Source organism: Scyliorhinus torazame, chromosome 2, assembly GCF_047496885.1.
Source record: "Scyliorhinus torazame isolate Kashiwa2021f chromosome 2, sScyTor2.1, whole genome shotgun sequence".
Taxonomy (NCBI): Eukaryota; Metazoa; Chordata; class Chondrichthyes; order Carcharhiniformes; family Scyliorhinidae; genus Scyliorhinus; species Scyliorhinus torazame.
In genome coordinates, this window is record NC_092708.1 from 360181959 (window position 1) to 360206143 (window position 24185).

The 24185-nt window shown below is 49.4% G+C and overlaps 1 protein-coding gene across 3 annotated transcripts in view; it reads left to right on the forward strand.

The window, feature by feature from the left end:
* LOC140403986 (sodium/potassium/calcium exchanger 4-like) overlaps nucleotides 1–24185 on the forward strand; it is a 385824-nt gene that overhangs the window by 306702 nt on the left and 54937 nt on the right. For 2 of the 3 annotated variants that reach the window (XM_072492315.1, XM_072492305.1), the window contains exon 10: nucleotides 19302–19447. In XM_072492315.1, the coding sequence (XP_072348416.1) occupies nucleotides 19302–19447 (146 nt within the window). The remainder of the gene's footprint in view (nucleotides 1–19301; nucleotides 19448–24185) is intronic. The other variant, XM_072492325.1, reaches the window with a different exon arrangement.

The following is a 24185-nucleotide window of genomic DNA, read 5'->3' on the forward strand; positions in this document are numbered from 1 at the left end:
CTAGACGAGGGAAGGATTCAAATTTCCTACCCTGAAGAACATTAGTGGTGTAAACGGAACGTAAAAATAGCAGTTGTATTCGTTCTTTAACTCAGTAAAATATCCCAAAGCGCTTCATAGGACTTCTATCAAACAAACTTTGACACAGAGCCACACAAGGTATTGGGTGAGATAATAAAAAGCTTTGGCAATGAGGTAGCTTTTTATTAAGCATCTTGAAGAAGGAGAGAACGGTGGAGAGGATATTGTAAAAATGGGTGGGTGGGGAGAGGTGGGGGAGCGCAGAGATCTAAGGGATTGATGCACTATCAATTGCTACGAGACGACAATAGAGAATAATCAAGGCTTTATTAAGCAGAGATGCGTGTCCTCCTGCAGCTGCTACCAGAATGGGAGCAGCTCCGGTGTGCACACACATTTATACTCTGCTTACTGGGCGGAGCCAGCAGGCAGGGATTTACCCCCGTACCTCTAGTACAGGAGCCTTACCGTACAACATCTACTATACGGTTACTACATCTAATATACAATCAGTGGTGACTACCACAGGGATAGAAAGCTTTAGGGAATTGCAGACATAGGGAAAACAGAGAAGTAATTTTAGATTGACATGGAACCTTAACTCGCCCACATTCGTGAGGAGCCATAAATTTGATTTTGTTCGCTGGCGTAAAACGATAGAGAGTCAGCAACCCATTTCATAATACTGCACAAAATCAGCATGCCCCCTTTGAAACCCGCTGGGAGGGATTCGCCGTTGGCTGACGCCGGACTGGGATACGCAGTTGGGCGGAGAATCGGTTTTGACACCGAAATCGTGGCGGGTGCCGGTTTCACGCCAAAGCACAATTCTCCGGTGCTTTGACAGCGGCATCAATGTGTTCCACTCCACACGTACAGTAAACGCTGTTGACATATCATTAGCCTTTGTGATCCTCTGCCTCTGCCAGGGGGAATTTCCGACAGTGAGGTTTACTTGGGCCTTCAACAATTGAGAAACAGGTGACGTGGCTGATGAGGGAGAGAGGAGGTAGGACACGGAGAGGCGCGACCTTGCACTGTCAGTCCTGACACTAGCTGAGTTGGTTGGGGTGGGTCGGGGGTTTATGGGAGGGAAGGGCAGTGGAGCTGGGGTGAACCCGCATGGGACTGGGACAGTGTCCAGTCATAGACTGACATTGTTACAGCCTGCAAGGAGCCGCTGCATGCTCCACTAATCCCTACCTTGGCCCCTGGTTCTGCAGAGTGCCACCGGGTGTATGGGTGCTCTCATTCCTGCACCCCAGCCCTCACTTTCCCACCCCCACACCCCATCCTCCGCCATGCTACCCCTCCACCAACCGGCCATCGCCCACAGGCAGTGCATCACACGGCCCACCCAAGGAGGAAGCCCACAGTAGCCCCTACAGGGGAGCACCGGACGGGGGCCACGGAATGTACTGCAGGCATGGGCAGTACCAGCCGACAGTACCCCTGGCAGCAGAGAAGGACCAAGGGCCAGAGGCTCCTGAAGCGCGGGACGCCAATGGGGCCAGTGGTGTGGGGACGGGGAGAAGAGGGGATATGCGGGGGCAGAGTGCACAGTGGCAACCAGGGCCACCGTGTAGCCCTGTGGACCTAGTTGGGCACGGGGATACGCACCATGCTAACATGTCGGCCTTTCACCCCCTGCAGACAACGCATATTGGAATGCAACCAGCAACGGTGGCCTTCCTCCTAGTCATTGCAACACTGGGGGATGCACTGCGGCTATACGAGCTGGAGCTTCTTGAGGAAGAGGAACATAACATAAGAACTAGGAGCAGGAGTAGGCCATCTGGCCCCTCGAGCCTGCTCCACCATTCAATGAGATCATGGCTGATCTTTTGTGGACTCAGCTCCACTTTCCGGCCCGAACACCATAACCCTTAATCCCTTTATTCTTCAAAATATTATCTATCTTTATCTTAAAAACATTTAATGAAGGAGCCTCCACTGCTTCACTGGGCAAGGAATTCCATAGCTTCACAACCCTTTGGGTGAAGAGGTTCCTCCTAAACTCAGTCCTAAATCTACTTCCCCTTATTTTGAGGCTATGCCCCCTAGTTCTGCTTTCACCCGCCAGTGGAAACAACCTGCCCGCATCTATCCTATCTATTCCCTTCATAACTTTATATGTTTCTATAAGATCCCCCTTCATCCTTCTAAATTCCAACGAGTACAGTCCCAGTCTACTCAACCTCTCCTCGTAATCCAACCCCTTCAGCTCTGGGATTAACCTAGTGAATCTCCTCTGCACACCCTCCAGTGCCAGTACATCCTTTCTCAAGTAAGGAGACCAAAACTGAACACAATACTCCAGGTGTGGCCTCACTAACACCTTATACAATTGCAGCAGAACCTTCCTAGTCTTAAACTCCATTCCTCCAGCAATGAAGGACAAAACTCCATTTGCCTTCTTAATCACCTGTTGCACCTGTAAACCAACTTTTTGCGACTCATGCACTAGCACACCCAGGTCTCTCTGCACAGCAGCATGTTTTAATATTTTATCATTTAAATAATAATCCCTTTTGCTGTTATTCCTACCAAAATGGATAAGCATTAGCTTATCACAAGCACAACAGAAGCAGTAGCAGCTGAACATGCAACAGCGGAGCATGCCCGAGAGGAACAAGAGGCAGCTGCTGAAGATGGAGAGCCGGCTGCCCAACAGGCCGAGGAGGGGGAGATGCAGAGGAGGCACCGCATGAGGCCTTGCGTCTGAGGCAGCGCCTGTCATTCGAGGACCTGCTGGACCAGGCTAGCCTTTGAAGAATCCGGCTGAGCAGGGGGACATTGCGACATACCTGCCAGATCATGGCACACCTGGCACCGCGGGGGAATGGGGGAGGACACCAGCTCCCGGTGGCCGTCAAGGTGATGATCACCCTGAACATCTATGCCACTGGCTCCTTCCAGGTGCAGAGTGAGGATCTGTCCGGAATCTCACAGAGCTCGGTGCTCAGGTGCATCTGTGCCATCCCGGAGGCCCTGTTTTCCCAGTCGGCACAAACGTCCATTTCAATGTGGATCGAGCCCACCAGGATGCCCGGGCAGCGGGGTTCTCTGCCATCGCCGAGATGCCCCGTGTCCAGAGGGTGATCGATGGGATGCATGTCGCCCCACGAGCACCTGCAGATGACAGATCGCTCTACACAAACCAAAAGGGGTTCCACTCGATGAATATGCAGTTGGTGTGTGACCATCAAATGCGCATCATACACATCTGTGTCTGATACCCAGGTAGTGTGCACAACCTCTTCATCCTGGTGCACTCAACGATTCCTGGCCTCTTCGTGGCACACCCACTGGGCGATGGGGGTTATTTGCTATGGTCATGGCTAATGAGGCCTATCCGGCTAATGAGATTGTGGGGACCCGCTAGAATGACGCCCATGCAGTGACCAGGGGCTGATTCAGTGGTGCTTTGGCATTCTGAAGATACAGTTCAGGTCCCTGGACCACTTTGGATGGGCCCTCCAGTATCGCGCTGGGAGTGTCACCAGCATTGTGGCGGCCTGCTGCATCCTTCACAACATCACGCAGCAGAGGGGCGGCATGCTGGAGGAGAAGGATGAACGCCAGGCCTCATCCAACATCGAGGATGTGGGGGAGGGTGAGGATGGAGAGGAATGGGGCTCAGGCAGGCATGAGAGGCCGCACAACATGTGCTCCAGGGCCAACATGCATGGGGTGCTCGGATTGCCGCCAGGTCCACTGGTGGGGGACCAGCCAGGGACACAGACACTACAACCCTCCCTGCGTGGTACACACCTGCCGCACTACGGGTTGGGGGCCCTGGGTTGGCATTAACAGGGAGTATGGTCCATGGGATGGAGGATGATGACAACCTGCTCTGCGATGAGCTCTGGTGCTCCGCATCTCTTGACAACGTCTAACTCATGCCGACGACAGCACTTTCTACCGTCCACCTGGGTGGTTCCTGCGTGCCAGCTGGCCATTCCATCACACGGTCACATCAGATCCCTGGGGTGGCGGAGGTGGGGACAGTGGTGTGAGAAGGGGAGGGGGGGTGGGTGGAATGTGGGTGGGACACGCTGCCTGAACTGTGGTGCCTGAACTAAGCCCGCCCCCAATGCCCGCCCATTCCCCACCCCTACCTGCTCCCCCTCTGCAGCCAGCACAGACCAGCACACCCCTCACACCCTTCTGACAGAGCACTGAGGCAGGTTGTAACATTGTGTGCAGGTGTTTCATGTGAAAACATATGTACAGATATGTGCCCTAGCCCCTATCACTAAACTGTGCTCTGCATCCGTGCCAAATTAACTGGTGTCTACTTTTCTGGCCTTACGGGCCCTAACCCTATGTCAAGGTGGATCCCCAGATGGTAATTCAGGAATGGAGATGGCCTGTTGTGATCCCCACCCTGTGGCCTGGGGCCCCTTTGACGGGCGTCTTCTGGGGTGACCGGATCTGGTGGACCCGGCTGCTGCTCCCCAGCTGGAGTGATGCTGCCCTGCGGGAGTCTCCGGAAGGGGCTTCATCACCTCCTCCTCCCTCGGGGTGCCCGATGGCCCGGGCTACTCATGAGAGTGGGGTGCAAGCGGAGCTATCCCCTGAGGCTCCCCCGCTACCTGGCGCTGCCAGTCCTGGAGGCCCACGCCGGGCTCAACCAGGGTCTGCATGCTTGCGGCCATGGAGCACAGGGAGCGGACTATCTCCGTCCAGGACTGTGCCACATCACCCATTGACTATGCCGCCATCTCCTGTGTCTGTGCCACATCAGCCAATGACTGCACCATCTCCCTCTGGCACTAGGCCATCTCCCTCTGTGCCATGCCGGCCAGCACCTGGGCATGCCGCCGCCGCTCTCAGCCATGGCCAGCTGTGACTGGAATGGGGGTGAGGGGGTGGGGCATGTTTGGGGGTGGTGTGAAGGTGTTGTGGGGGTGAGGGTGTTGTGGGGGTGAGTGTGGTGTGCTGAGGGTGGTGTGGGGGGTGGGTTAGGTGGTGTGAGGGGGTGGTGTAAGTGTAGGGGTGGTGTGAAGGTGTTGTGGGGGTGAGGGTGTTGTGGGGGTGAGTGTGGTGTGCTGAGGGTGGTGTGGGGGGTGGGTTAGGTGGTGTGAGGATGGTGTTGGGGGAGGTGGTGACACACGGGGAACCACAACAAAGCCGGGTCCCACATCCTCGGCCTACGCCGATCTCCACTCCGACAACTGCCCTTTCCTCAGGTCTGCCGACCATGTCCAGGGCCCTCTGATCTGCCCCGGTGAGGGGCCACAGGTCCGGCGGTCCCCTCCAGTCTTCTTCCATGCCCGGTGATTATGGGCGGCCTTTTCGTTGATGGGGGGGGCGATCAGAAAATGCACAGTGCCGCATACAGCCGAGTGGGTGGGTAGCTGGTGGCTTCAGTGGCCAGGGCACACAGCCCTGGTGGCTGGTCGGGGTGCCGGCATGTGGTGCAGGGTGAAAGTTCAGATGCCCTCCAGATGGGGGCAGTAGGGATTCGGGTGTGTGAGGTGGGGGTTGATGCTAGGGGCACAGTGTTGCCTGCTCACCCTGGCCACCCTGAGGAGGTCGTGCAGTTTTTTCCTGTATTGCTGGCCAGTCCAGCCGGTGTTGCTCCTGGCGCTGACGACCTCTGCCACCTGCACCCAGGCTCGGCGGCACCTGGCAGTCTCTTTCCCGGGCTGGGGTACAGGGGCGCCCATCTCTCGTCCACGGCGTCCAGCAGCGTCTCAAGCTCAGCGCCTGTGAACATTGGTGCCGCTCTCCTTGCTGCTATCCTGTTGGCTGGGAGGGTGTGTGGGGGGAGTGAAGTATGAATACGCGGCTGCAGCTTGTCAGCGTCCTGAGTGTCAGTCGCGAATCTGGTGAATCCGCCACCTTTCCTCATTGGAACGGATTGTGTTCCATGTGGAGCCGGTGTCAGCCCCTCAATGGTCGCTGAATAGGTCCAGGGGTTGCGGCAGGTTTGCTTACGTGGAAGTCTGCGAAACCTGCTCCGGCGTCAACACTGTCTCAGGAACGGAGAATTCCACCTGTCTGGCCCCATCAATGGGATATTGAGACACTGGAGAAATGGTTGAAAACATTTGCAAAGTCATTACCAGAATTAAGAGGTTTCAACTTTCTGCAAAGCGGGAGCAGGCAGGTGCAAAAGGGAAAATTAAGAGGTCTTGAAAGGGGTTCGATGGGCATCCATTTCTTAAATCCTTTTATGGGATGTGTGCATTGTTGGCAAGGCCAGTATTTGTTGCCCTTCCCTCATTGTCCTTCAGAAGGCGATGGTGAGCTGCCTTCTTGAACAGCTGCTGTCCAGGTACACCAAGCATGCTGTTGGGAAGGGAGTTAGGAAGGAACGGCGATATAGTTCCAAGTCAGGATGGTGTGTGTGACCTGGAGGTAATGGGGGATGCCACCTAGGACCGAGGCGAGGAGAGATTTCTTCACGCAGAGTGTGGTGATTGTCCCTTTAAGGCCAACACAGCTGAGTAAGGGTCACATGGCCTGTGCAACCAATCGGGACAGGGAGTGTGGAATCACCTCATGGTGGGAAGGTCAAAGAGACATTTAGGGAGCAAGCTACAGCCAAGAGGCTGCTATTTTCTTATTAATAAATATCATTTTTGTCTCTGATGAAATCTATTCGTGCACCTTCAGACAGAGGCTTGCGAATCTTTGAAATTCTCTCCCCCAAAGGGCTGTGGCGGCTCAGTTATTGAGTGTGTCTAAAGCAGAGATTGCTAGATTCCTGATTAACAATAACAGAAAGGGTTAATGAGGAGGGTGGTGTAAACGGCATTGAAGTGACTGATCAGCCATGGTCGTATTAAATGGCGGAATTGTCTCAACGGGCTGAATGGCCTACTCCTGTTTCTGTCTTCCTGACTGATGTAGAGAAACTGTTTCCGTTGGTGTGAATCCAGAACAATGGTGCCTAACAGATCGAGTAAAGAATTTAGGAGGATTTCTTTCACACAGAGAATGTGGAATTCAGTATCACAGCTAATGGTTGAAACAGGTAACATTGTTGTTGAGGTTTCATGCATACATGAAGACAAAGGAAAGTAAGGAGTTGAGGGAAGGATGCAAGAAGTCATTTGAGTGGGATGAGACAGAGTCTGCAACCTAGGCCAGTGGATTTGGATTTATTGTCACGTGTACCGAGGTACTGTGAGAAGTATTGTTCTGCGTACAGTGCAGACAGATCGTTCCAAACATGAAAAAACGTGGGACATGCACAATATAAATACACATACATCGGGTGAGCATACTGTTGCTAACTTTTGGTTGGTTCAATTGGCTCTGTTTTATAACCTTTGCTCTAGAGTCGCCAGGTATCTTTATGATACCGCCACGAGGTTCAAGTTCAAGTAATGATCAATAACTCAACACACCAATTAGTAAGAGTCAAATCAATACACATTTATTATACACAGTAAATCGCTACTCATGCATAAATTCTACTTTCTAGGCTATTTCTATCACTAACAGGCCTATACTTAGCTTCGGACTGGCCAACCAGGTCAGGGGAACAAATGGCCTTTCGTTCGGGTTCTGAGTCTGCGGGATTCAAAAGCTGGTATGGACTGGTAGCTAGGAGCGCCTATCTCGTAGCGAGCGTTGACTTGAGACTTACTTTCTTGGAGGCCGCCGGACAGTTCACTCTCAGGGGTTGCTTCGTGTTGCTGAGTGACCCTGTCAAGAAGGACGATTTGAACTTGGGGGCTTTACTTTATAGACCCCAGGGGCTTCCTGCCCTTCGGGGCGGACCCCATACCTGGTTTCGCTTGGTTCGATTTCTCCAATACTGGAGCCCTGAGTCTGCGGGATTCAAAAGCTGGTATGGACTGGTAGCTAGGAGCGCCTATCTCGTAGCGAGCGTTGACTTGAGACTTACTTTCTTGGAGGCCGCCGGACAGTTCACTCTCAGGGCTTGCTGAGTGATCCTGTCAAGAAGGATGATTTGAACTTGGGGACTTTACTTTATAGTCCCCAGGGGCTTCCCGCCCTTCGGGGCGGACCCCGTACCTGGTTTCAAGTGATTGGACTTCGTTCCAATCACTTGGTTCGATTTCTCCAATACTGGAACGGTTCCCTGATCGATGGGCGGTCTTTAAGTGTCCATTAATCTCTTTTGTGTTGGCTCCTGCTGGCGCCGAGGAGTCTGGCTTGGCTTTGTTTACCACAAAAATGTTTCGATTGTTCCCGGGGATCGCTCATTACTATGTAGATGGCTGCTACGTTACTATGCAGATGGCTGCTTGTATCGATGCTGTCTGGGTTTCTGCAGAGTCTGATACACAGTAAACTTGCACCTGCTAGTTTTTGCCTGCGTTGGCTGAATTTCCCTTCAGCCTTTGCCGTTCTCCATTTTAATTCAGGAAGTGGCCAACCCAGATGGCTACACTCCCTCCTTGTGATCCTAACGCGAAGCATGAAGGATCACATAATTGCGTTGTCTTCATTCCCTGACCCGGCGAGCACTCTTCTATGGCCTCTACACTATGCAAGAAAATTTTAACTAACATTCTAAGTGGCGCTATGTCAAAACAGGGACATGCATTACAAAATAAGAAAAACGGTACCTCTAACTATCCTCAATAAACTACACTCACTCAAACATTCAATCATACTAACTTCCTTAATGATACAAACAAAATCATAGCAGCATTATTCACATTTTTCCTGGCTTGGCAGTCAAGCTCAGGATTGTACAATCGCTCATGAAACACATTTCTTTATTCACAAAAAGAACGCAAACGAATGTTCTTTATTATAGATCGTGGGGGTCGGGGGTCTGGTCATAACCTAAAATAGTGGAGCTTATCCTGTATACCGGGGTGCGAGCGCGGTAGGCTCTCCTTCGCCATTTCCTCAGACGAATAGTCTGCACGATGCAGCAGAGTATCGCCAATACTAGAAGGGATTCTATCAAGCAGGACAGGGAGTACCAGGTTATAAACCTGTCACACCAAGATGGTGTGGTGTCGCTTGTGACTGGGCTCTGGGTACTGTGGGGAAGTGAATCATTAACGGCGGGGGGGGGGGGGTTGGGGTCAGGCGGTTCGCGTTCGCGCGCAACCAAATGTACATTGGGGTGATGAGCAACCTGGAGGATGTCCTCATGGTTCTTCTTCTTTCTCTTTTCTCTTCGTTTCGTCTCTTTTCCTGGAGCTTCTGGGGTTCTGTGGGATCAAGCATAGTGTCTGTTACTACCTTGGTTTAATATCTCATCTGTTAGTATGTTTGTCCTTTAGTGCCAATTCTCCCTTTACAATTTGTCACCATGGGTGACTCCCTCATTTTTTTTTTAAACCGAATATTCCGGACAAGACACGCTTAAAAATACTGAACCAGTGCGAGCCGTCTCGCAGGCTGTGCGATTTACTATCCAAATGTTTGAGGATGTAAATAGCATAGGGATGGCAACCTACAAAACAAAACTTTTTGAACCAAAAGTGCTGAAATGAGGTGCGTATGGGCCGTGACGGGTAAGATTTGGATGGAATCCCCGGGTAGGACGGCGACCAATGACGTGTGTGCTCTACCTGAGCGTAGCTGACCAGAGGGGGGGGTCCTCAGGCAGGGCGAAGACCAATGCCGGTGGTCGTCGTGGGGGCTGCCTCTCGTGATTACCTTCGAATCAGGAGAGTAGTTATGATTGTTGTATGCCGACAGACTAGTTCCTCTGAACTATTGTCTGGGACAAACTTGTACCTTTAACAGCCAGTGGGCGTTAAAAGAGTGGTGGCGTGGGGCCATGAAAACTTTTAAATTCACAAACAACATTTAACATGTACATTAAACGAACAAACATACAACAAACATGGTGCAGGTTCCATCAGAATACAGGATATCGTAAATCACATTTGGGCTGGGGTGTAACGAGCATATGGAGGGAGTGCAGCATGACCGAAGAGAGGAAGGAGGAGCGAAACAAAAATGAAGCGGCCTTGCTGAGGTAACGCTGCCATGAGAAGTGGTGGGTAAGCACTCACAGTTTGCATGGGGCAGCTGGGACCTTGTAGCTGCTGTGGGTGGTGTTCTCTTTCATATCTGGGGGCTAGTCTAGCTGGTAGGGGTCTCCTGCAATCTCGGGCGAAGTGTCCTGACTGCCCACAGTTGTAACATGACCCCTGAGGCTTATAAGGTGGAGCAGGCTCTCTGGTGCATTGTTCCCTTGGGTATGGTTCCCTGGATGGGGGGTCGGGGCTGTTGGTGTCTTTGCTGGTTCGGGGAGCATTGGTGGGCTGACTCCGTGGCTGTTTCAAGGGGGTTTGACTTTCTCGTGCGTGATGTCCTAACTGTCCACAATTGTAGCATTCCTGGGATTTAGGCTGCTGTGGGCTATTTCCTTCATTTACCCATGCGGGGTTCTGGTGCGTCCTAACTGGATGTATGTCAGCCTGCTCTTCCTGCTGTTCCTCGGGTTTCCTTACTGCGTGTTTGTTTTGTACAGATTGCTCCCAGGCGCGGGACAATCTTTTTAAAACCCATTTCTCATTGTGGGCTTCCTCTGAGGGGTCATAATTCGTACAAGCGGTTTGTCCTGCCTCTGTGGCATGGGAGATAAGGGTGCGGGTCCATTTGGCCATACTGTCTTGGGACAAATGGGCGCGTTCTAAGTTACCAAAAACTGCTGTGAAATGAATCCACAGGCGTCCAGCAAACGGTGTGGGGTGTTCTGTCTTTTTCTGCCTGCACTTATTCAGGCCTTCTACGGGGTCACCTCTGTTGTAGCTGATCGCATCTAGGATCGCTGCGTGCATCTCTGCAAGGGTGCCTCCTCCTACATTCTGTGGGTCGGGAAGGGCTGCTACGACCGAAGGGTCTAAACTCAAAACTGTGAGCTTCATGTGCTCACGCTTGTCCAGGCCGTACATGGTCGCCTGTTGCTTTACTCTGGTAAAGAAGTGGTGGGGGTCTGAGGTGGGGAGGAACGGTGTGATTTTCTCGCACGCGTCCCGTAATTGGGTCACGGTTAAGGGGGTGGTGTACAGAAATTCCGTGTCGTCCGATGTGGCTGTGCGGTGGGTGGTGACTGGGTTCATTGGAGCCTGAACTATCTGCTCTGTGGGGGGTTGGGGCACTCTTCTCTTCTGGGGCTTTCCCTGCACACATGTTCCCTGCACACATGTTTCTCTGCGCTGTCTCACTCAATTCTTCCCAATCAGGGCCGTCTTCCTCATCTAGCTGTGATCCACAGGTTTCCTGGAATCCTTTTTGAACTGAAAGCAGAGATTGCAGTTCTGCAATCTGCTTCCGGCACTTTGTGTGGTCTAATGAGCTTTGTCTTTGCTCCGTGGTGGCAGCATAGAGTGATTTTAACGCTGCCTTCAGGTCACTACACTGCCTCTGCAATGCCTACCTGCTTCTCGGTTTCCTCTCGTACCAGGACTGCACGTTGCGTGTCCTGATAGGCCTTTTCGTACTGGGATTGGAAGCCGCTTAGGTGCACCAGACAAGACTGGTATGCCCACTTGGCATCATCCACCTCTCTGTCCTTTGCTGCTAACTTCCTCCTTAATTCTACATTCTCTTTCTCTACCTCACTGACATCGACCTTGCTCATTCGATGTATGCCTTCTATCTCTTTTCAGAACGTCCTAACGACCTCCTCTGTGCCTCGCAATTGTACCAAACAGGACACAATTGCCGTCAGCTTGCGAGCTTTTCCTAAGCTCTTCTTGTGAATCTCGCTCAGGTTCTCCCACCAAGTATGTCCTGTACTCCCGGGACCTGTTTCCTCATTTTTCCAGAATTCGCTCCACAGAGGCCATCCTTTCCCTTTGAGGTACTTTCTGATTTCCTCTTCCCAAACGGGACACTGTCCTACTCTGCTGCTGGTCGCTGCGACCACAAATTCTTCAGGGTTCATGAGGCGTTGCATTGCCTGCATTGCCATCTTTCTTATCTGAATGCTTCTCTTAAAATTTGGAACAAGGGTTATTAAGGCGGTGCTGTAATTACGGGTACGGCTTTCGCTATTTTCCGGAATACAAACTCCCGACAGTTTTGTCGCAACAGAAAATCTATCAGTTTACCTTATAGCCCTGTTAGTTATGCATGCATTAACACACTTCCGAATTATGAGGATTGATCAGAACTGCTTGAACACTTGTGGTTTTTTCTGTTCTCAATTGGATTTCTAATTCAAATTTTTGGGTTCTCCCGGAGTGGTTAAGCCACTTCTAGATCGGGTCCCGTCAGGATGTCGCCAGTAATATGTTGCTTACTTTTGGTTGGTTCAATTGGCTCTGTTTTATAACCTTTGCTCTAGAGTCGCCAGGTATCTTTATGATACCGCCACGAGGTTCAAGTAATGATCAATACCTCAACACACCAATTAGTAAGATTCAAATCAATACACATTTATTATGCACAGTAAATCGCTGCTCATGCATAAACTCTACTTTCTAGGCTATTCCTATAACTAACAGGCCTATACTTAGCTGCGGACTGGCCCACCAGGTCAGGGGAACAAATGGCCTTTCGTTCGGGTTCTGAGTCTGCGGGATTCAAAAGCTGGTATGGACTGGTAGCTAGGAGCGCCTATCTCGTAGCGAGCGTTGACTTTAGACTTACCTTCTTGGAGGCCGCCGGACAGTTCACTCTCAGGGGTTGCTTCGCGTTGCTGAGTGACCCTGTCAAGAAGGACGATTTGAACTTGGGGGCTTTACTTTATAGTCCCCAGGGGCTTCCCGCCCTTCGGGGCGGACCCCGTACCTGGTTTTGCTTGGTTCGATTTCTCCAATACTGGAGCCCTGATCGTTGGGCGGTCTTTAAGTGACCGTTAACCTCTTTTGTGTTGGCTCCTGCTGGTGCCGAGGAGTCTGGCTTGGCTTTGTTTACCTCAAAAATGTTTTGAATGTTCCCGGGGATCGCTCATTACTATGTAGATGGCTGCTACATTACTATGCAGATGGCTGCTTGTATCGATGCTGTCTGGGTTTCTGCAGAGTCTACTACACAATAAACTTGCACCTGCTAGTTTTTGCCTGTGTTGGCTGAATTTCCCTTCAGCCTTTGCTGTTCTCCATTTTAAGTCGGGAAATGGCCAACTCAAGTGGCTACAATACGGAGTGTAGTACCACCCAATAGAGAAGATGTGTGGAGAGATCAGTTCAGTCCATAAGAGGGTGATTCAGGAGCCTGGTTAGAAGCTGTTTTTGAACCTGTTAGTGCGTGTTCTCAGACTTTTGTATCTCCTGCACGATGGAAGAGGTTGGAAGAGAGAATAATCAGGGTGGGAGGGGTCTTTGATTATGTTGTCCACTTACCCAAGATAGCGGGAGGTATAGACATAGCCAATGATTGGGAGGTGGTTTCGCATGATGGGCTGTGTTCACGACTCTCTGTAGTCTCTTGCAGTCTTGGGCCGAGCAGTTGCCATATCATGCTGTGATGCAGCCAGATAGGATGCTTTCTATGGTGCATCTGTAAAAATTGGTAAGAGTCAATGTGGACATGCCAAATTTTCTTAGTTTCCCGAGGACATATAGGCGCTGTTGTGCTTTCTTGGTCGTAGGGTCGACGTGGGTGGACCAGGGCAGATTGTTGGTGATGTGCACACCTAGAGATTTGAAGCTGTCAATCATCTCCACGTCAGCACCATTGATGCAGACGGGTGTGTGCGATACTTTGCTTCCTGAAGTCAATGACCAGCTCCTTAGTTTTGCTGACGTTGAGGGAGAGATTGTTGTCGTTACACCACTCTACTAGGTTCACCATCTCCCTCTTGTACACTGTACTTGGGAGGAGTCTCCTGCTTCCAGGCTGTGGATTCTATATAGTTATATGTGACTGCATCAGCAGTACCCCTTCGCAGATCCACACAGTAGTACCCTTGATCAATACTGGAGGGAACTCCTACTCAAGTCAGCTTTTCATATCTCCCCAGACATCACTTCAGAGGCAGACAGCCTTGTGCTTTGGGACAGGCAGAAGGCCTGTGTGAAAATGTCACTGAAAATTTAGATGAAAATCTAGTTCTTCTCAGATGATAATCTAACACTACGTCTGTACTAGCTTCCGGGCCGTCTGATACCACAGATATAAAGCAGAAGATCAATCATCAGGTTATCCTTTCTCGTGGGTAAACCGATACATAAATCATCCTTTCCATGACTGCAGTGCCCAATTTATATTTCACATCTTCCTGTCATCGCTGCCTTTTTATTGTCAAATATAATGAGTACTTTTCAGACATACACCCAGTTACAGTAGCTGTTCAGTCTTACTGAATTTAAAAGCCGTTAGTTGAGGGAGGAGAGAGCTATGCTTTGACTTCAGATGTGGACAGAGATTATTGAATACTTGTGAGCGATTGCAGGGGAGAGTGGATGTACCTGTGGGTCAATTAGCAAAATGATAGACTTGGCAGTATTTTGTTTCCTGTCTTTGTGAAATTGTCAGTTGGGGGCCCCTGGGTCCAGCATTTTTTGTTGCGAAGGAGCTTCCATAATTTCACAGATGAGGGGAAGTGGTGGAAAGGTCCCCGAGCTGATTATCAGCCTGTTGAACAGTGTTGAACATCGGTTCAATTCCAGCCTCGGGTGAGTGTCTGTGTGGCGTTTGCACTTTCTCCCCGGGTCAGCGTGGGTTTCCTCCGGGTGCTCCGGTTTCCTGCCGTAGTCCAAAGATGTGCAGGTTAGGTGGATTGGCCGTGCTAAATTGCCCCTTAGCATCTAAAAGGTTTGGTGGGGTTACGGGGATAGGGTGGAGGCATGGGCTTAAGTAGGGCGCTCTTTCCGAGGGCCGGTGCAGACTCGATGGGCCAAATGGCCTTCTGCACAATTCTAAGATTCTATGACCTGCTGTGGCCAGCAGGTCCTGATGTTGGATTCGAACCCAGATCTCAAATCAGTCTGGGAATTGACATTCAGCTTTGGGTTAAGTATTAACTAACCCACCAAGCTTTTGGGTCACCTCTCCAAATATCACCTTCTTTGACTTGGCATTTATTGATTCCTCCACATGTAAATGTTATCTCTGCAGTCCTGGACATGGGGGAAGCACTTTGGAAGCCAGTCCCCTTCTGTTGGGGTGCAGGGAGTGTGCGCAAGCTGTTATATCTGGGCCCTGATATACCAGAAGGCCTTGGAGAGTACGCGCTCCGCTGCTGAAAGGAGGCGGGGCCTCCAAGGACTTCTGGTATAAAGCTGCCCGGCTCACAAACGGCCGCCACTCACTCGGAATCGAAGTTCCTTGGAGGACTCTGTCCTACTTCCTACTAAACTCACCGTTTTCCAGGCAACCTGATGTGGACTCCTTCCCGTGGGGGTGGTCGTAATACGCACACTGGACTGTCCAGAGGGGAAAAACAGTAAAAACTGGGAAATACTGATCCAATCTGTTTTATTCCTTCTGGGTGGCAACCATTTCTGGCACAAGCTGGTGAGGTGCTGAGGTCTGAGCAGACAGCACCTGTGTGTGGCAGAAGCAGCTGAACCAGTGCCGCCATGACGTTACACAGCCTTTTGGCTGAGGTGATTCCAGTTGCCCACTTGTGGATCACGCAAGAATTGTAAGAATTTACACCTTACTCAACAAGGATCAGGTACTCAGCTACAAAAGAGGTCCAGAACCAGTGTCACTTAATAGGCCAGGCACCCAATTTGCAAGTAAGATGATTTTGCTAAGAACATGTTTTTCTTCGTTCATGGGATGTGGACGTCGCTGGCTAGGCCAGCATATATTGTCCATCCCTAATTGCTCTTAAGGTGCTGGTGAGCTGCCTTCTTGAACTGTTGCAGTCCCTGTGGCGTAGGTACACCCACAGTGCTGTTAGGGACTTCCAGGATTTTGAATCTGCTGCTGCAAAAGTGCCAGAAGATACTGTGGAGTGTTGTTGGAGGAGCTCTTAGAATCATAGAATTTACACTTCAGAAAGAGGCCATTTGGCCCATTGAGTCTGCACCGGCCCTTGGAAAGAGCACCCTACTTAAGCCACCACCTCCACCCTACCCCTGTAACCCAGTTACGCCACCTAACTCTTTTGGACACTAAGGGCAATTTATCATGGCCAATCCACCTAACCTACATATCTTTGGACAGTGGGAGGAAACCGGATCACCCGGAGGAAACCCACACAGACACGGGGAGAACATGCAGTCTCCGCATAGACAGTGACCCAAGCCGGGTATCGAACCTGGGACGCTGGAGCTGTGAAGCAACAGTGCTAACCACTGTGCTACCCTGCCGCCCCAATGATCTTGTGAGATCATGGACTTGGAAAGGACTGTTTCACAAGGAGGGCAGAGGATTAAATGACCTGTCCACCCAGAGGTAGATGAGAGAGCAAGCTCTGTGAGAAGGCCTCTGCCACGTTGGAGCTGGACTCCACCATGCTCCTTGACAGTGACAGAAGCCTGCTGGCAGGCAAGCCAACACATCGAGCATCTCAGTGACTCTCCTGCAGGCTGCCCTGCATCTGCTCCTGACGAATGTGATATTAAATAGTTACTTTAGAGTTACTAGTTAATGTAATGTAGAAATAAGCCACTTTGATTCTTGCAGTTAGGGACAAAGGAATTTGAGACCGCATGGAAAAAGCAGGAAGAGGTGGGTCTATGAGAGTGATGCTGCATTGATAGGGGCCAGAGAAAGGGATTGGAAGTGAGCCAATCAGAATAGATCGAACAGGTCAGGAGGGACATAGGCTGACCTATGTCCGTCGAGTATGTGAAACTTGATACCATTTGAATTGATTTTGCAGAGATCCCTTTGTCTTTTAGTTCAGTCGTTTTCTGGGATGTAAGAAGCTGGATGTCTCTTACATTTCTGTAAGATGATTCAAGCTTGCAAGCTAAATAAATAACTTCTGTTTACGTGCGAATCCGTCTCAACTTTTATTGAGGCCAGACTGACAGAGAAAGAAATTTGGAGATCTACACTCCTCCTGCAGCAACTCTGGTCAGAGACCTCGCCATTTGGTGAGCTGGCAAACAAATTATCCTTTACGCCTGGCCTGGTTGAGGCCAACACGTACCCAGTGACCCATAGGTGCTGATTCCAACTAGTCACCTAGTCCAAGGTGTGTGCAGTATCGGTGTTGGAGCGTGGAAGGGATGGAAAGCTAGTGGCCCATGGTCACACCATCAACAGCTTCTTCATCATGCCAGGTAGCAGGATGAGGCAGAGCTGAGGATTGGGAATGGGCATAAGAGGAAATCTACCGTCCTCCCCGATGTGCTCAGTCACCTCTCCCGATGCCATGGGCTGTATCGTTGAGACCCCAGGCTGTGGAGAACCATCTCCTCTGTAGGCCTTAGGAGATGCAGGAATTCATGTTCCCTGCCAGCTCTGTTCTGCGCCTTGCAGCACTCTGTTTAGACGCCTCGCCTGCATTGTGAGGCCTGGAGAAAAACTCCTCATCCTCTTAGCCCTACAATGAAAGTGAAAAAAGAAAAATTAAAACTTTCCTGCTTGAGTCACCTCCAAGCCCAAGCTGGAATAGCCTGGCAGAAAACTCACAGCCATTTTGATCCCACTCAGCTTTCAGTAAAAACTGCCGCTGGATCCTGACGACATCATTGGGACCTACATATGTACATTAGAAAAGACAACGTGGGCTTTGGGCAGGTGCCAGGTTAAAATGGCAGCAGATCCTTGCAGTTGGGGACACGTGTGTGACCAAGAACACCTTAATTTCCCAGATGCCTGCTTTCCACTGGGTGGGTAATATTAAAATTGACCTCATATTGTTTATTCTTTTTGGTGGGCAGGCTGTGTTAAAGGTTTAATGATAAGCCCATAAATGGTCAAATAAATATGTCCTTCCATAATGCTCAGGCAAGTCGCTATATGGTTAGGAGTATTTCATGCAGTCACGTTCTTGTTTAGTAAATAATAAGAACTCTATCTAAATACTGCACCTCTCCCTCACACACCTTCCAGGACTGCCAGCTTCATGCCAACTTTGGGCAGCACGGTAGCATAGTGGTTAGCGCTGTGGCTTCACAACGCCAGGGTCTCAGGTTCGATTCCCTGCTGGGCCACTGTCTGTGCGGAGTCTGCAAGTTCTCCCCGTGTCTGCGTGGGTTTCCTCCCGGTGCTCCGGTTTCCTCCCACAGTCCAAAGACATGCAGGTTAGGTGGATTGGTCATGCTAAATTGCCCTTAGTGTCCAAAAATGTTAGGAGGGGTTATAGGGAATAGGGTTGAAGTGAGGGCTTAAGTGGGTCGGTGCAGACTCGATGGGCCAAATGGCCTCCTTCTGCACTGTATGTTCTATGTTCTCATTGCCTCTATCTTGTTTGCTGAAGTGATGGAGGATTTTGACCATGCTCCCGCGCCCGATAAATAGCTTAATTCTCAAGCTAACTCGCTGTCGGGGTTCAGTGGGAGGCCTCCATGGTCGAAGCAGGGACTCTGGCTGGATGGCCCAGCAGCCGGTCCTGCCCCATGCCTGGGTTCTGGTGGGCTGTCACTGGGCTGCAATTATCCGCCACTTCTCACGGTGCGGAATGGGCTGGAGGGATCGAAATGAGGCCTGGGAGTTGAAATATCGCAGGCTTCATTTTGGTTGCAGCGGATGAGTTTTGAACTGACGGTTGGAACTTGATTTTAACTGTTTTAAATATTGAAGCCAGAGTCTGCTGGCCGGGAGGTATTCTTAACTTGGGACCTGAATGGTGTCTTCCTCACCAGGTCAAGGCAGCTGGCAAATGGTTTGAGGGCCAGAACGGGGTCAGTAAGTTAGGTTTGAAAATAAATATTTTAAATTTAAGGATGGTTAGGAGGACTCACCTGATCCCTTCAAGAAAACAGCAGTCCTCACCTGCCTTGAGTATTCATCCCCCCACACACACCACATTTACCCTTGGATGCCATTAGCTTGTGCAGCAAACTAATTAAATGGGTTCCAAACAACAGTCAGTGAGCTGTCCTATTTTAGCTAGGTGCATTTGTATTTCTCACCCAGTACCTGTGGATGGACACTCATATCCAGCCCTTAACAGGTTACAAAATTGTTGGAGGAAATAAGATATTCCTTATCTCAGCAGACATGCTTAATGCTCACCTCCTTTCGGCTTAAACAAGAAGAGGGTTTGAAGGTATTGTGGGCTGTCAGACTTCTGAAGAATAACATCCTGAACTGCCTTGACAAGAGAGAGGAATAAGACATTTTTTAAATGTTAGGTTTTAAATACAAGTAGGCAGCATACTTCTAAGTTGAAGGTCCCGGAGGTAATTATATATCCCATGAAAAATAGGTACTGGCTGTATGTGCATAAATAATTCTGCTTGCAAGTGGGAGTAACTGCAGAAGTTACGAGATGCACCGTTTCATTTCATATTTACTTTCAGGTTCAATACCAAGATACAGAACTGTTTTGTGAGCAAGCTGACGAAGGATGCTTCAAATGGCAACGTGATTGGCAATGAAATGGAGGATGGTAATGTTGACTATCCCAATATTTGTGATGACCTATTACTCCCATTGCTAACTCAAGGTAAGGCTAACCAGACAGAGAATCGGCCACTAAAAAACTTTAAATCCTCACTCAGTCAAATTTTACAAGTCTCCTTAAAATAAATCTAAATTTACATATAATGTCCAAACAGTTTTAGGCATCTTTGTCTAATTTTATTCATTTTTGTCATAAAGCATTTTAATGATAAAGTCAAATTTCTCTGAAAGATATTCTTTGACATTCAAAACTCATTGCAATAGAGCAAGGGGCCAATCTGTTAATTGTAAAGGATTGTTTGGATGGTAATGTCAATGAAGGGTTGCATCAAATGCTTCACCTTTAACATTTTTTTGTAATATAAAGAGGAACGGGATCGTTCCTGAGATAGAGATTCCAGTGAGAAGCTGAAGGCTGTAACAATGCTGCTTTATCATTCCGAAGATCTCCTTCGCTGCCTGTCTGCTGGTGGATGGCGCCGGTCGCAAAGTGATTTCGCCTCTTTCTTCGGCGTCCTTCCCCTTCTTCTACTGACAGCATGATCTGTTTGTGCGCACTGCCATAACCCAACTTCAAGCTAGGAGAGATCTTTACATCTCGCCCACCTTGTGCTTCTTAATATGCAGGGAACGTCGAAACGGGCAGATTCTTCCCTCACAGCCCCCCCCCCCTCCCCCTGCCGCCAAAGAAAGCTGTTCAAAAAAATAAGTGAATTAATTATTTTTTCCTATCTATTCTCTGCTCGCTTTATAACGGAAGCGGAAAAGCACTACCTACTCAAAAAAAACTGTCTCAGATGTGCATTCTCATCTGTAGACTATTTGACAGATAGCAGATCAAGTTATTAAAGATGTGGCCGTTGATTCAATGATCTAACTGCCTAACTGGCCCCTTAAATAGAAGACATTCGATCCTGCCCTTGCTGCTGAACACAACGTTTTTGAAAGGACTCCTTTTAAATAATACTAGATATTATCAATTCATTTAGCAGTCGGATTAATGCACTTGAAATCTGATAGAAATCACAGACCGGACTTGTACTCTCTACTAGCAATTGGAACTCCATTTAGTGGCTTTCAAATAATAGATAACAAAAGCACTATGCTCCTGAAAGCACTTATGCCAAGCACGGTGCAATTTGAGCACACTGCCTCCATTTTAAATCGCTCACTCCATCTTCCATAGCTCAGCAGTGTTCACCCTCACCTGAGGTGCACAGACTCAGTTCCTGAACGCCAATTAATATTTTTTGAGCTGTTTCTCCATCTACCTCACTAACCTGTCGCAATTCTGTCTGTTTAGCCTTACTGAGGTTCTCGAAATCTATTATAACAACCTCCTTGAGACTATTTTATGCATGTTCGCGCTTGAATATTTAATGCCTGCATTCCTTTAGTTATTAATAATGGCTGCGATAAATAACGATGAACTGCAATTTCTCTTAATTCATTAAAAAGGCTCAGCCCCATAATATGGCTTTCCAATCGTGGCAGCAGCCATATGTAAAAGGCTTAAGTTATTCATGCATTTTGGGGCACAGTCTCTTCTAAGGGTTTATATTTTTTGATCTGCAAACTCAGAACAGTACTTCAGAGCTCCGAGTGACCATATGAGTTTTTGCAGCATTTTTAGAGGTTTGGTAACTGTCCTATCCATCATTATTAACTTGTTAACGAACTGTACAGGAATAAAACAGGAACACATGGGCATGCCAGGCGGGTCATTCTCATCGAGAAACAAATCACACACACAGGAAAGCAGGAAGATATTGAACAAATAATGATCAATCTACAAATGCAGTTTAAAAAAAAAAAAAATTAATCATGCACTTAGAATTGCCGCTGTGAAATGTGAAATTACATTTCAGCCGAGGGAAGTGCCCAGGGTAACGGAAGGCTGCTGAGAAATTCCAGTTCACATTATGCTTTCAGGCTCGAGGCAACACTGTGTCAGGAAATTTAAAGTTTGAGCCACACGCAGGATGGGAGCTTTGGGAGCAGAGAGATTCCCTCTTGTTCAGTGTGTCACAGATCAAGCACCAGGGGTGGAATTTTGTATTTTGGGTCGGGACCCGAATTAAGGGTCAAATGTGGGGTCTGACCCTGCACCTTGGGCTAAATAGTATACGGCAGGGGGGAGCTGCAAGGTGGGATTGCGAATGAGGGGCAAGTGGGAATTCCGTCCCTCATTGGGTGGAAGGCCCACCCTCTGGAGCTGGGCTGTGGAGGGGAGGGAGTGGGTAGCAAGGAAAGCATGGGCGGGTTTTAAACCTAAGGGGGGCAGCCCCACAAACGGCAATGGGCAGTCCCACAATCGGCAATGGGCAGCCCCACAATGGGCAATGGGCAGCCCCACAATCGGCAATGGGCAGCCCCACAATCGGCAATGGGTAGCCCCCCGCCCCCAAGAGCATCACCCCTTCTCTTTCCTGCCCTTTAAGGATTTGAGGTCAAATAATCGGGTTGCCTGCTGCCCCGTGGCTGCCCACGCCAAATGTATTATGATGTGGCACCGTGTTGTCAGGGTTACTCGGCTCGATGAGAAATTGACTCTTAATTGTTCAATAAAATATGGCAGGTGGGCTGCCAATTTTGCCCCCCCCCCCCCCCCCCCCCCCCCACCCCCCACCCCCACCACCACCATATTATAGGAGTGAGCACGTTTCCTGTGGGAATGCCCATAAATAATGCACATAAAGCACGGGTTCAATTCCCGTTCCATCCTCCCCGAACAGGCGCCAGAATGTGGCGACTAGGGGCTTTTCACAGTAACTTTATTGAAGCCTACTTGTGACAATAAGCGATTATTATTATTATTATTATTATTATTATTATTAAATGTGGAGGCACATAAAATGGGGTGGGCACCCACCACCTTCCTACCCACCCCATTTTATGTGCCTCCACATTTATGTGCATGCCCACAGGAAACGTGTCTGCTGGGGGCATGTCAAATTAAACACCTTGTCAGGAGCAGTCACCCAACATGAATTTCACCTGTGTGGCCAGTGGGAGCACTCCCCTTCCAAGTAAGGATGGCTGACGGGGTCTCGAAGCCTAAGCACCAGTAGGAGGCACCAGTCAGAGGATACAGCAGGATTTAGATTGTTTGGAGACTTGGGCGGAGAGATGGCAGATGGAGTTTAATCCAGACAAATGTGAGGTAATGCATTTTGGAAGGTCTAATGCAGGTAGGGAATATACAGTGAATGGTAGAACCCTCAAGAGTATTGAAAGTCAGAGAGATCTAGGAGTACAGGTCCACAGGTCACTGAAAGGGGCAACACAGGTGGAGAAGGTAGTCAAGAAGGCATACGGAATGCTTGCCTTCATTGGCCGGGGCATTGAGTATAAGAATTGGCAAGTCATGTTGCAGCTGTATAGAACCTTAGTTAGGCCACACTTGGAGTATAGTGTTCAATTCTGGTCGCCACACTACCAGAAGGATGTGGAGGCTTTAGAGAGGGTGCAGAAGAGATTTACCAGAATGTTGCCTGGTATGGAGGGCATTAGCTTTGAGGAGCGGTTGAATAAACTCGGTTTGTTCTCACTGGAACGACGGAGGTTGAGGGGCGACCTGATAGAGGTCTACAAAATTATGAGGGGCATAGACAGAGTGGATAGTCAGAGGCTTTTCCCCAGGGTAGAGGGGTCAATTACTAGGGGGCATAAGTTTAAGGTGAGAGGGGCAAGATTTAGAGTAGATGTACGAGGCAAGTTTTTTACACAGAGGGTAGTGGGTGCTCGGAACTCGCTACCGGAGGAGGTGGTGGAAGCAGGGACGATAGTGACATTTAAGGGGCATCTTGACAAATACATGAATAGGATGGGAATAGAGGGATATGGACCCAGGAAGTGTAGAAGATTGTAGTTTAGTCGGGCAGCATGGTCGGCACGGGCTTGGAGGGCCGAAGGGCCTGTTCCCGTGCTGTACATTTCTTTGTTCTTTGTCCTTTGAGGCCACTTAGCACGGCAGGAGCTACAGGCCCCAGGTAAAAGGCTCATGGACAAAATGGTGGCAGCAAATCAGCGTGCCATCCGACAGCATGGAATTACACATCTGCCCACCTCGGTTCACACCCCTATATCAGGGCCAAAATCCTGCCCGAGGCTTCACTGCTGTTCAAAGTCAACCTCCCCGTCATTCTCAGCCAGTCACTGGTCTTACATCTCATCAGGGAAGAGACTTGGATGAGGTTGGCCAGAATCAAATGTTATTAATACTCAGCCCTCAGAGAAAGGCACGGCACGGCTTTCTTAACCGAACAAATTTAGCGTGGAGACACACAAATGGCACAGTGGGTAGAATGCAACCATAACATATATATTTAGATACATATATATATATCTGCGCAATTTCATCCCTTTCCTTTTCCTCCGATGTTCTCATAAAGGCCCTGAAACATACCTCTGTATAACTGCAAGAAACGTAAGAGATTCTCAAGTTTCCACACAAAAATGGCTGTAGTGTGATTTGAGAACCTGGATGTGGATGTCACTATCAATTTGGGGGCCGTAAGATCCTTTACCTAACGTTCCTCCGGGTGCTCTGGTTTCCTCCCACAAGTCCCGAAAGACGTGCTTGTTAGGTGAATTGGACATTCTGAATTCTCCCACTGTGTACCCAAACAGGCGCCGGAGTGTGGCGACTAGGGGCTTTTCACAGTAACTTCATTGCAGTGTTAATGTAAGCCTACTTGTGACAATAATAAAGATCATTATGATTATGATTATTACAAAGAAATTGATTTTTATTTTTACAGGACAGTATTGTGCCTGGC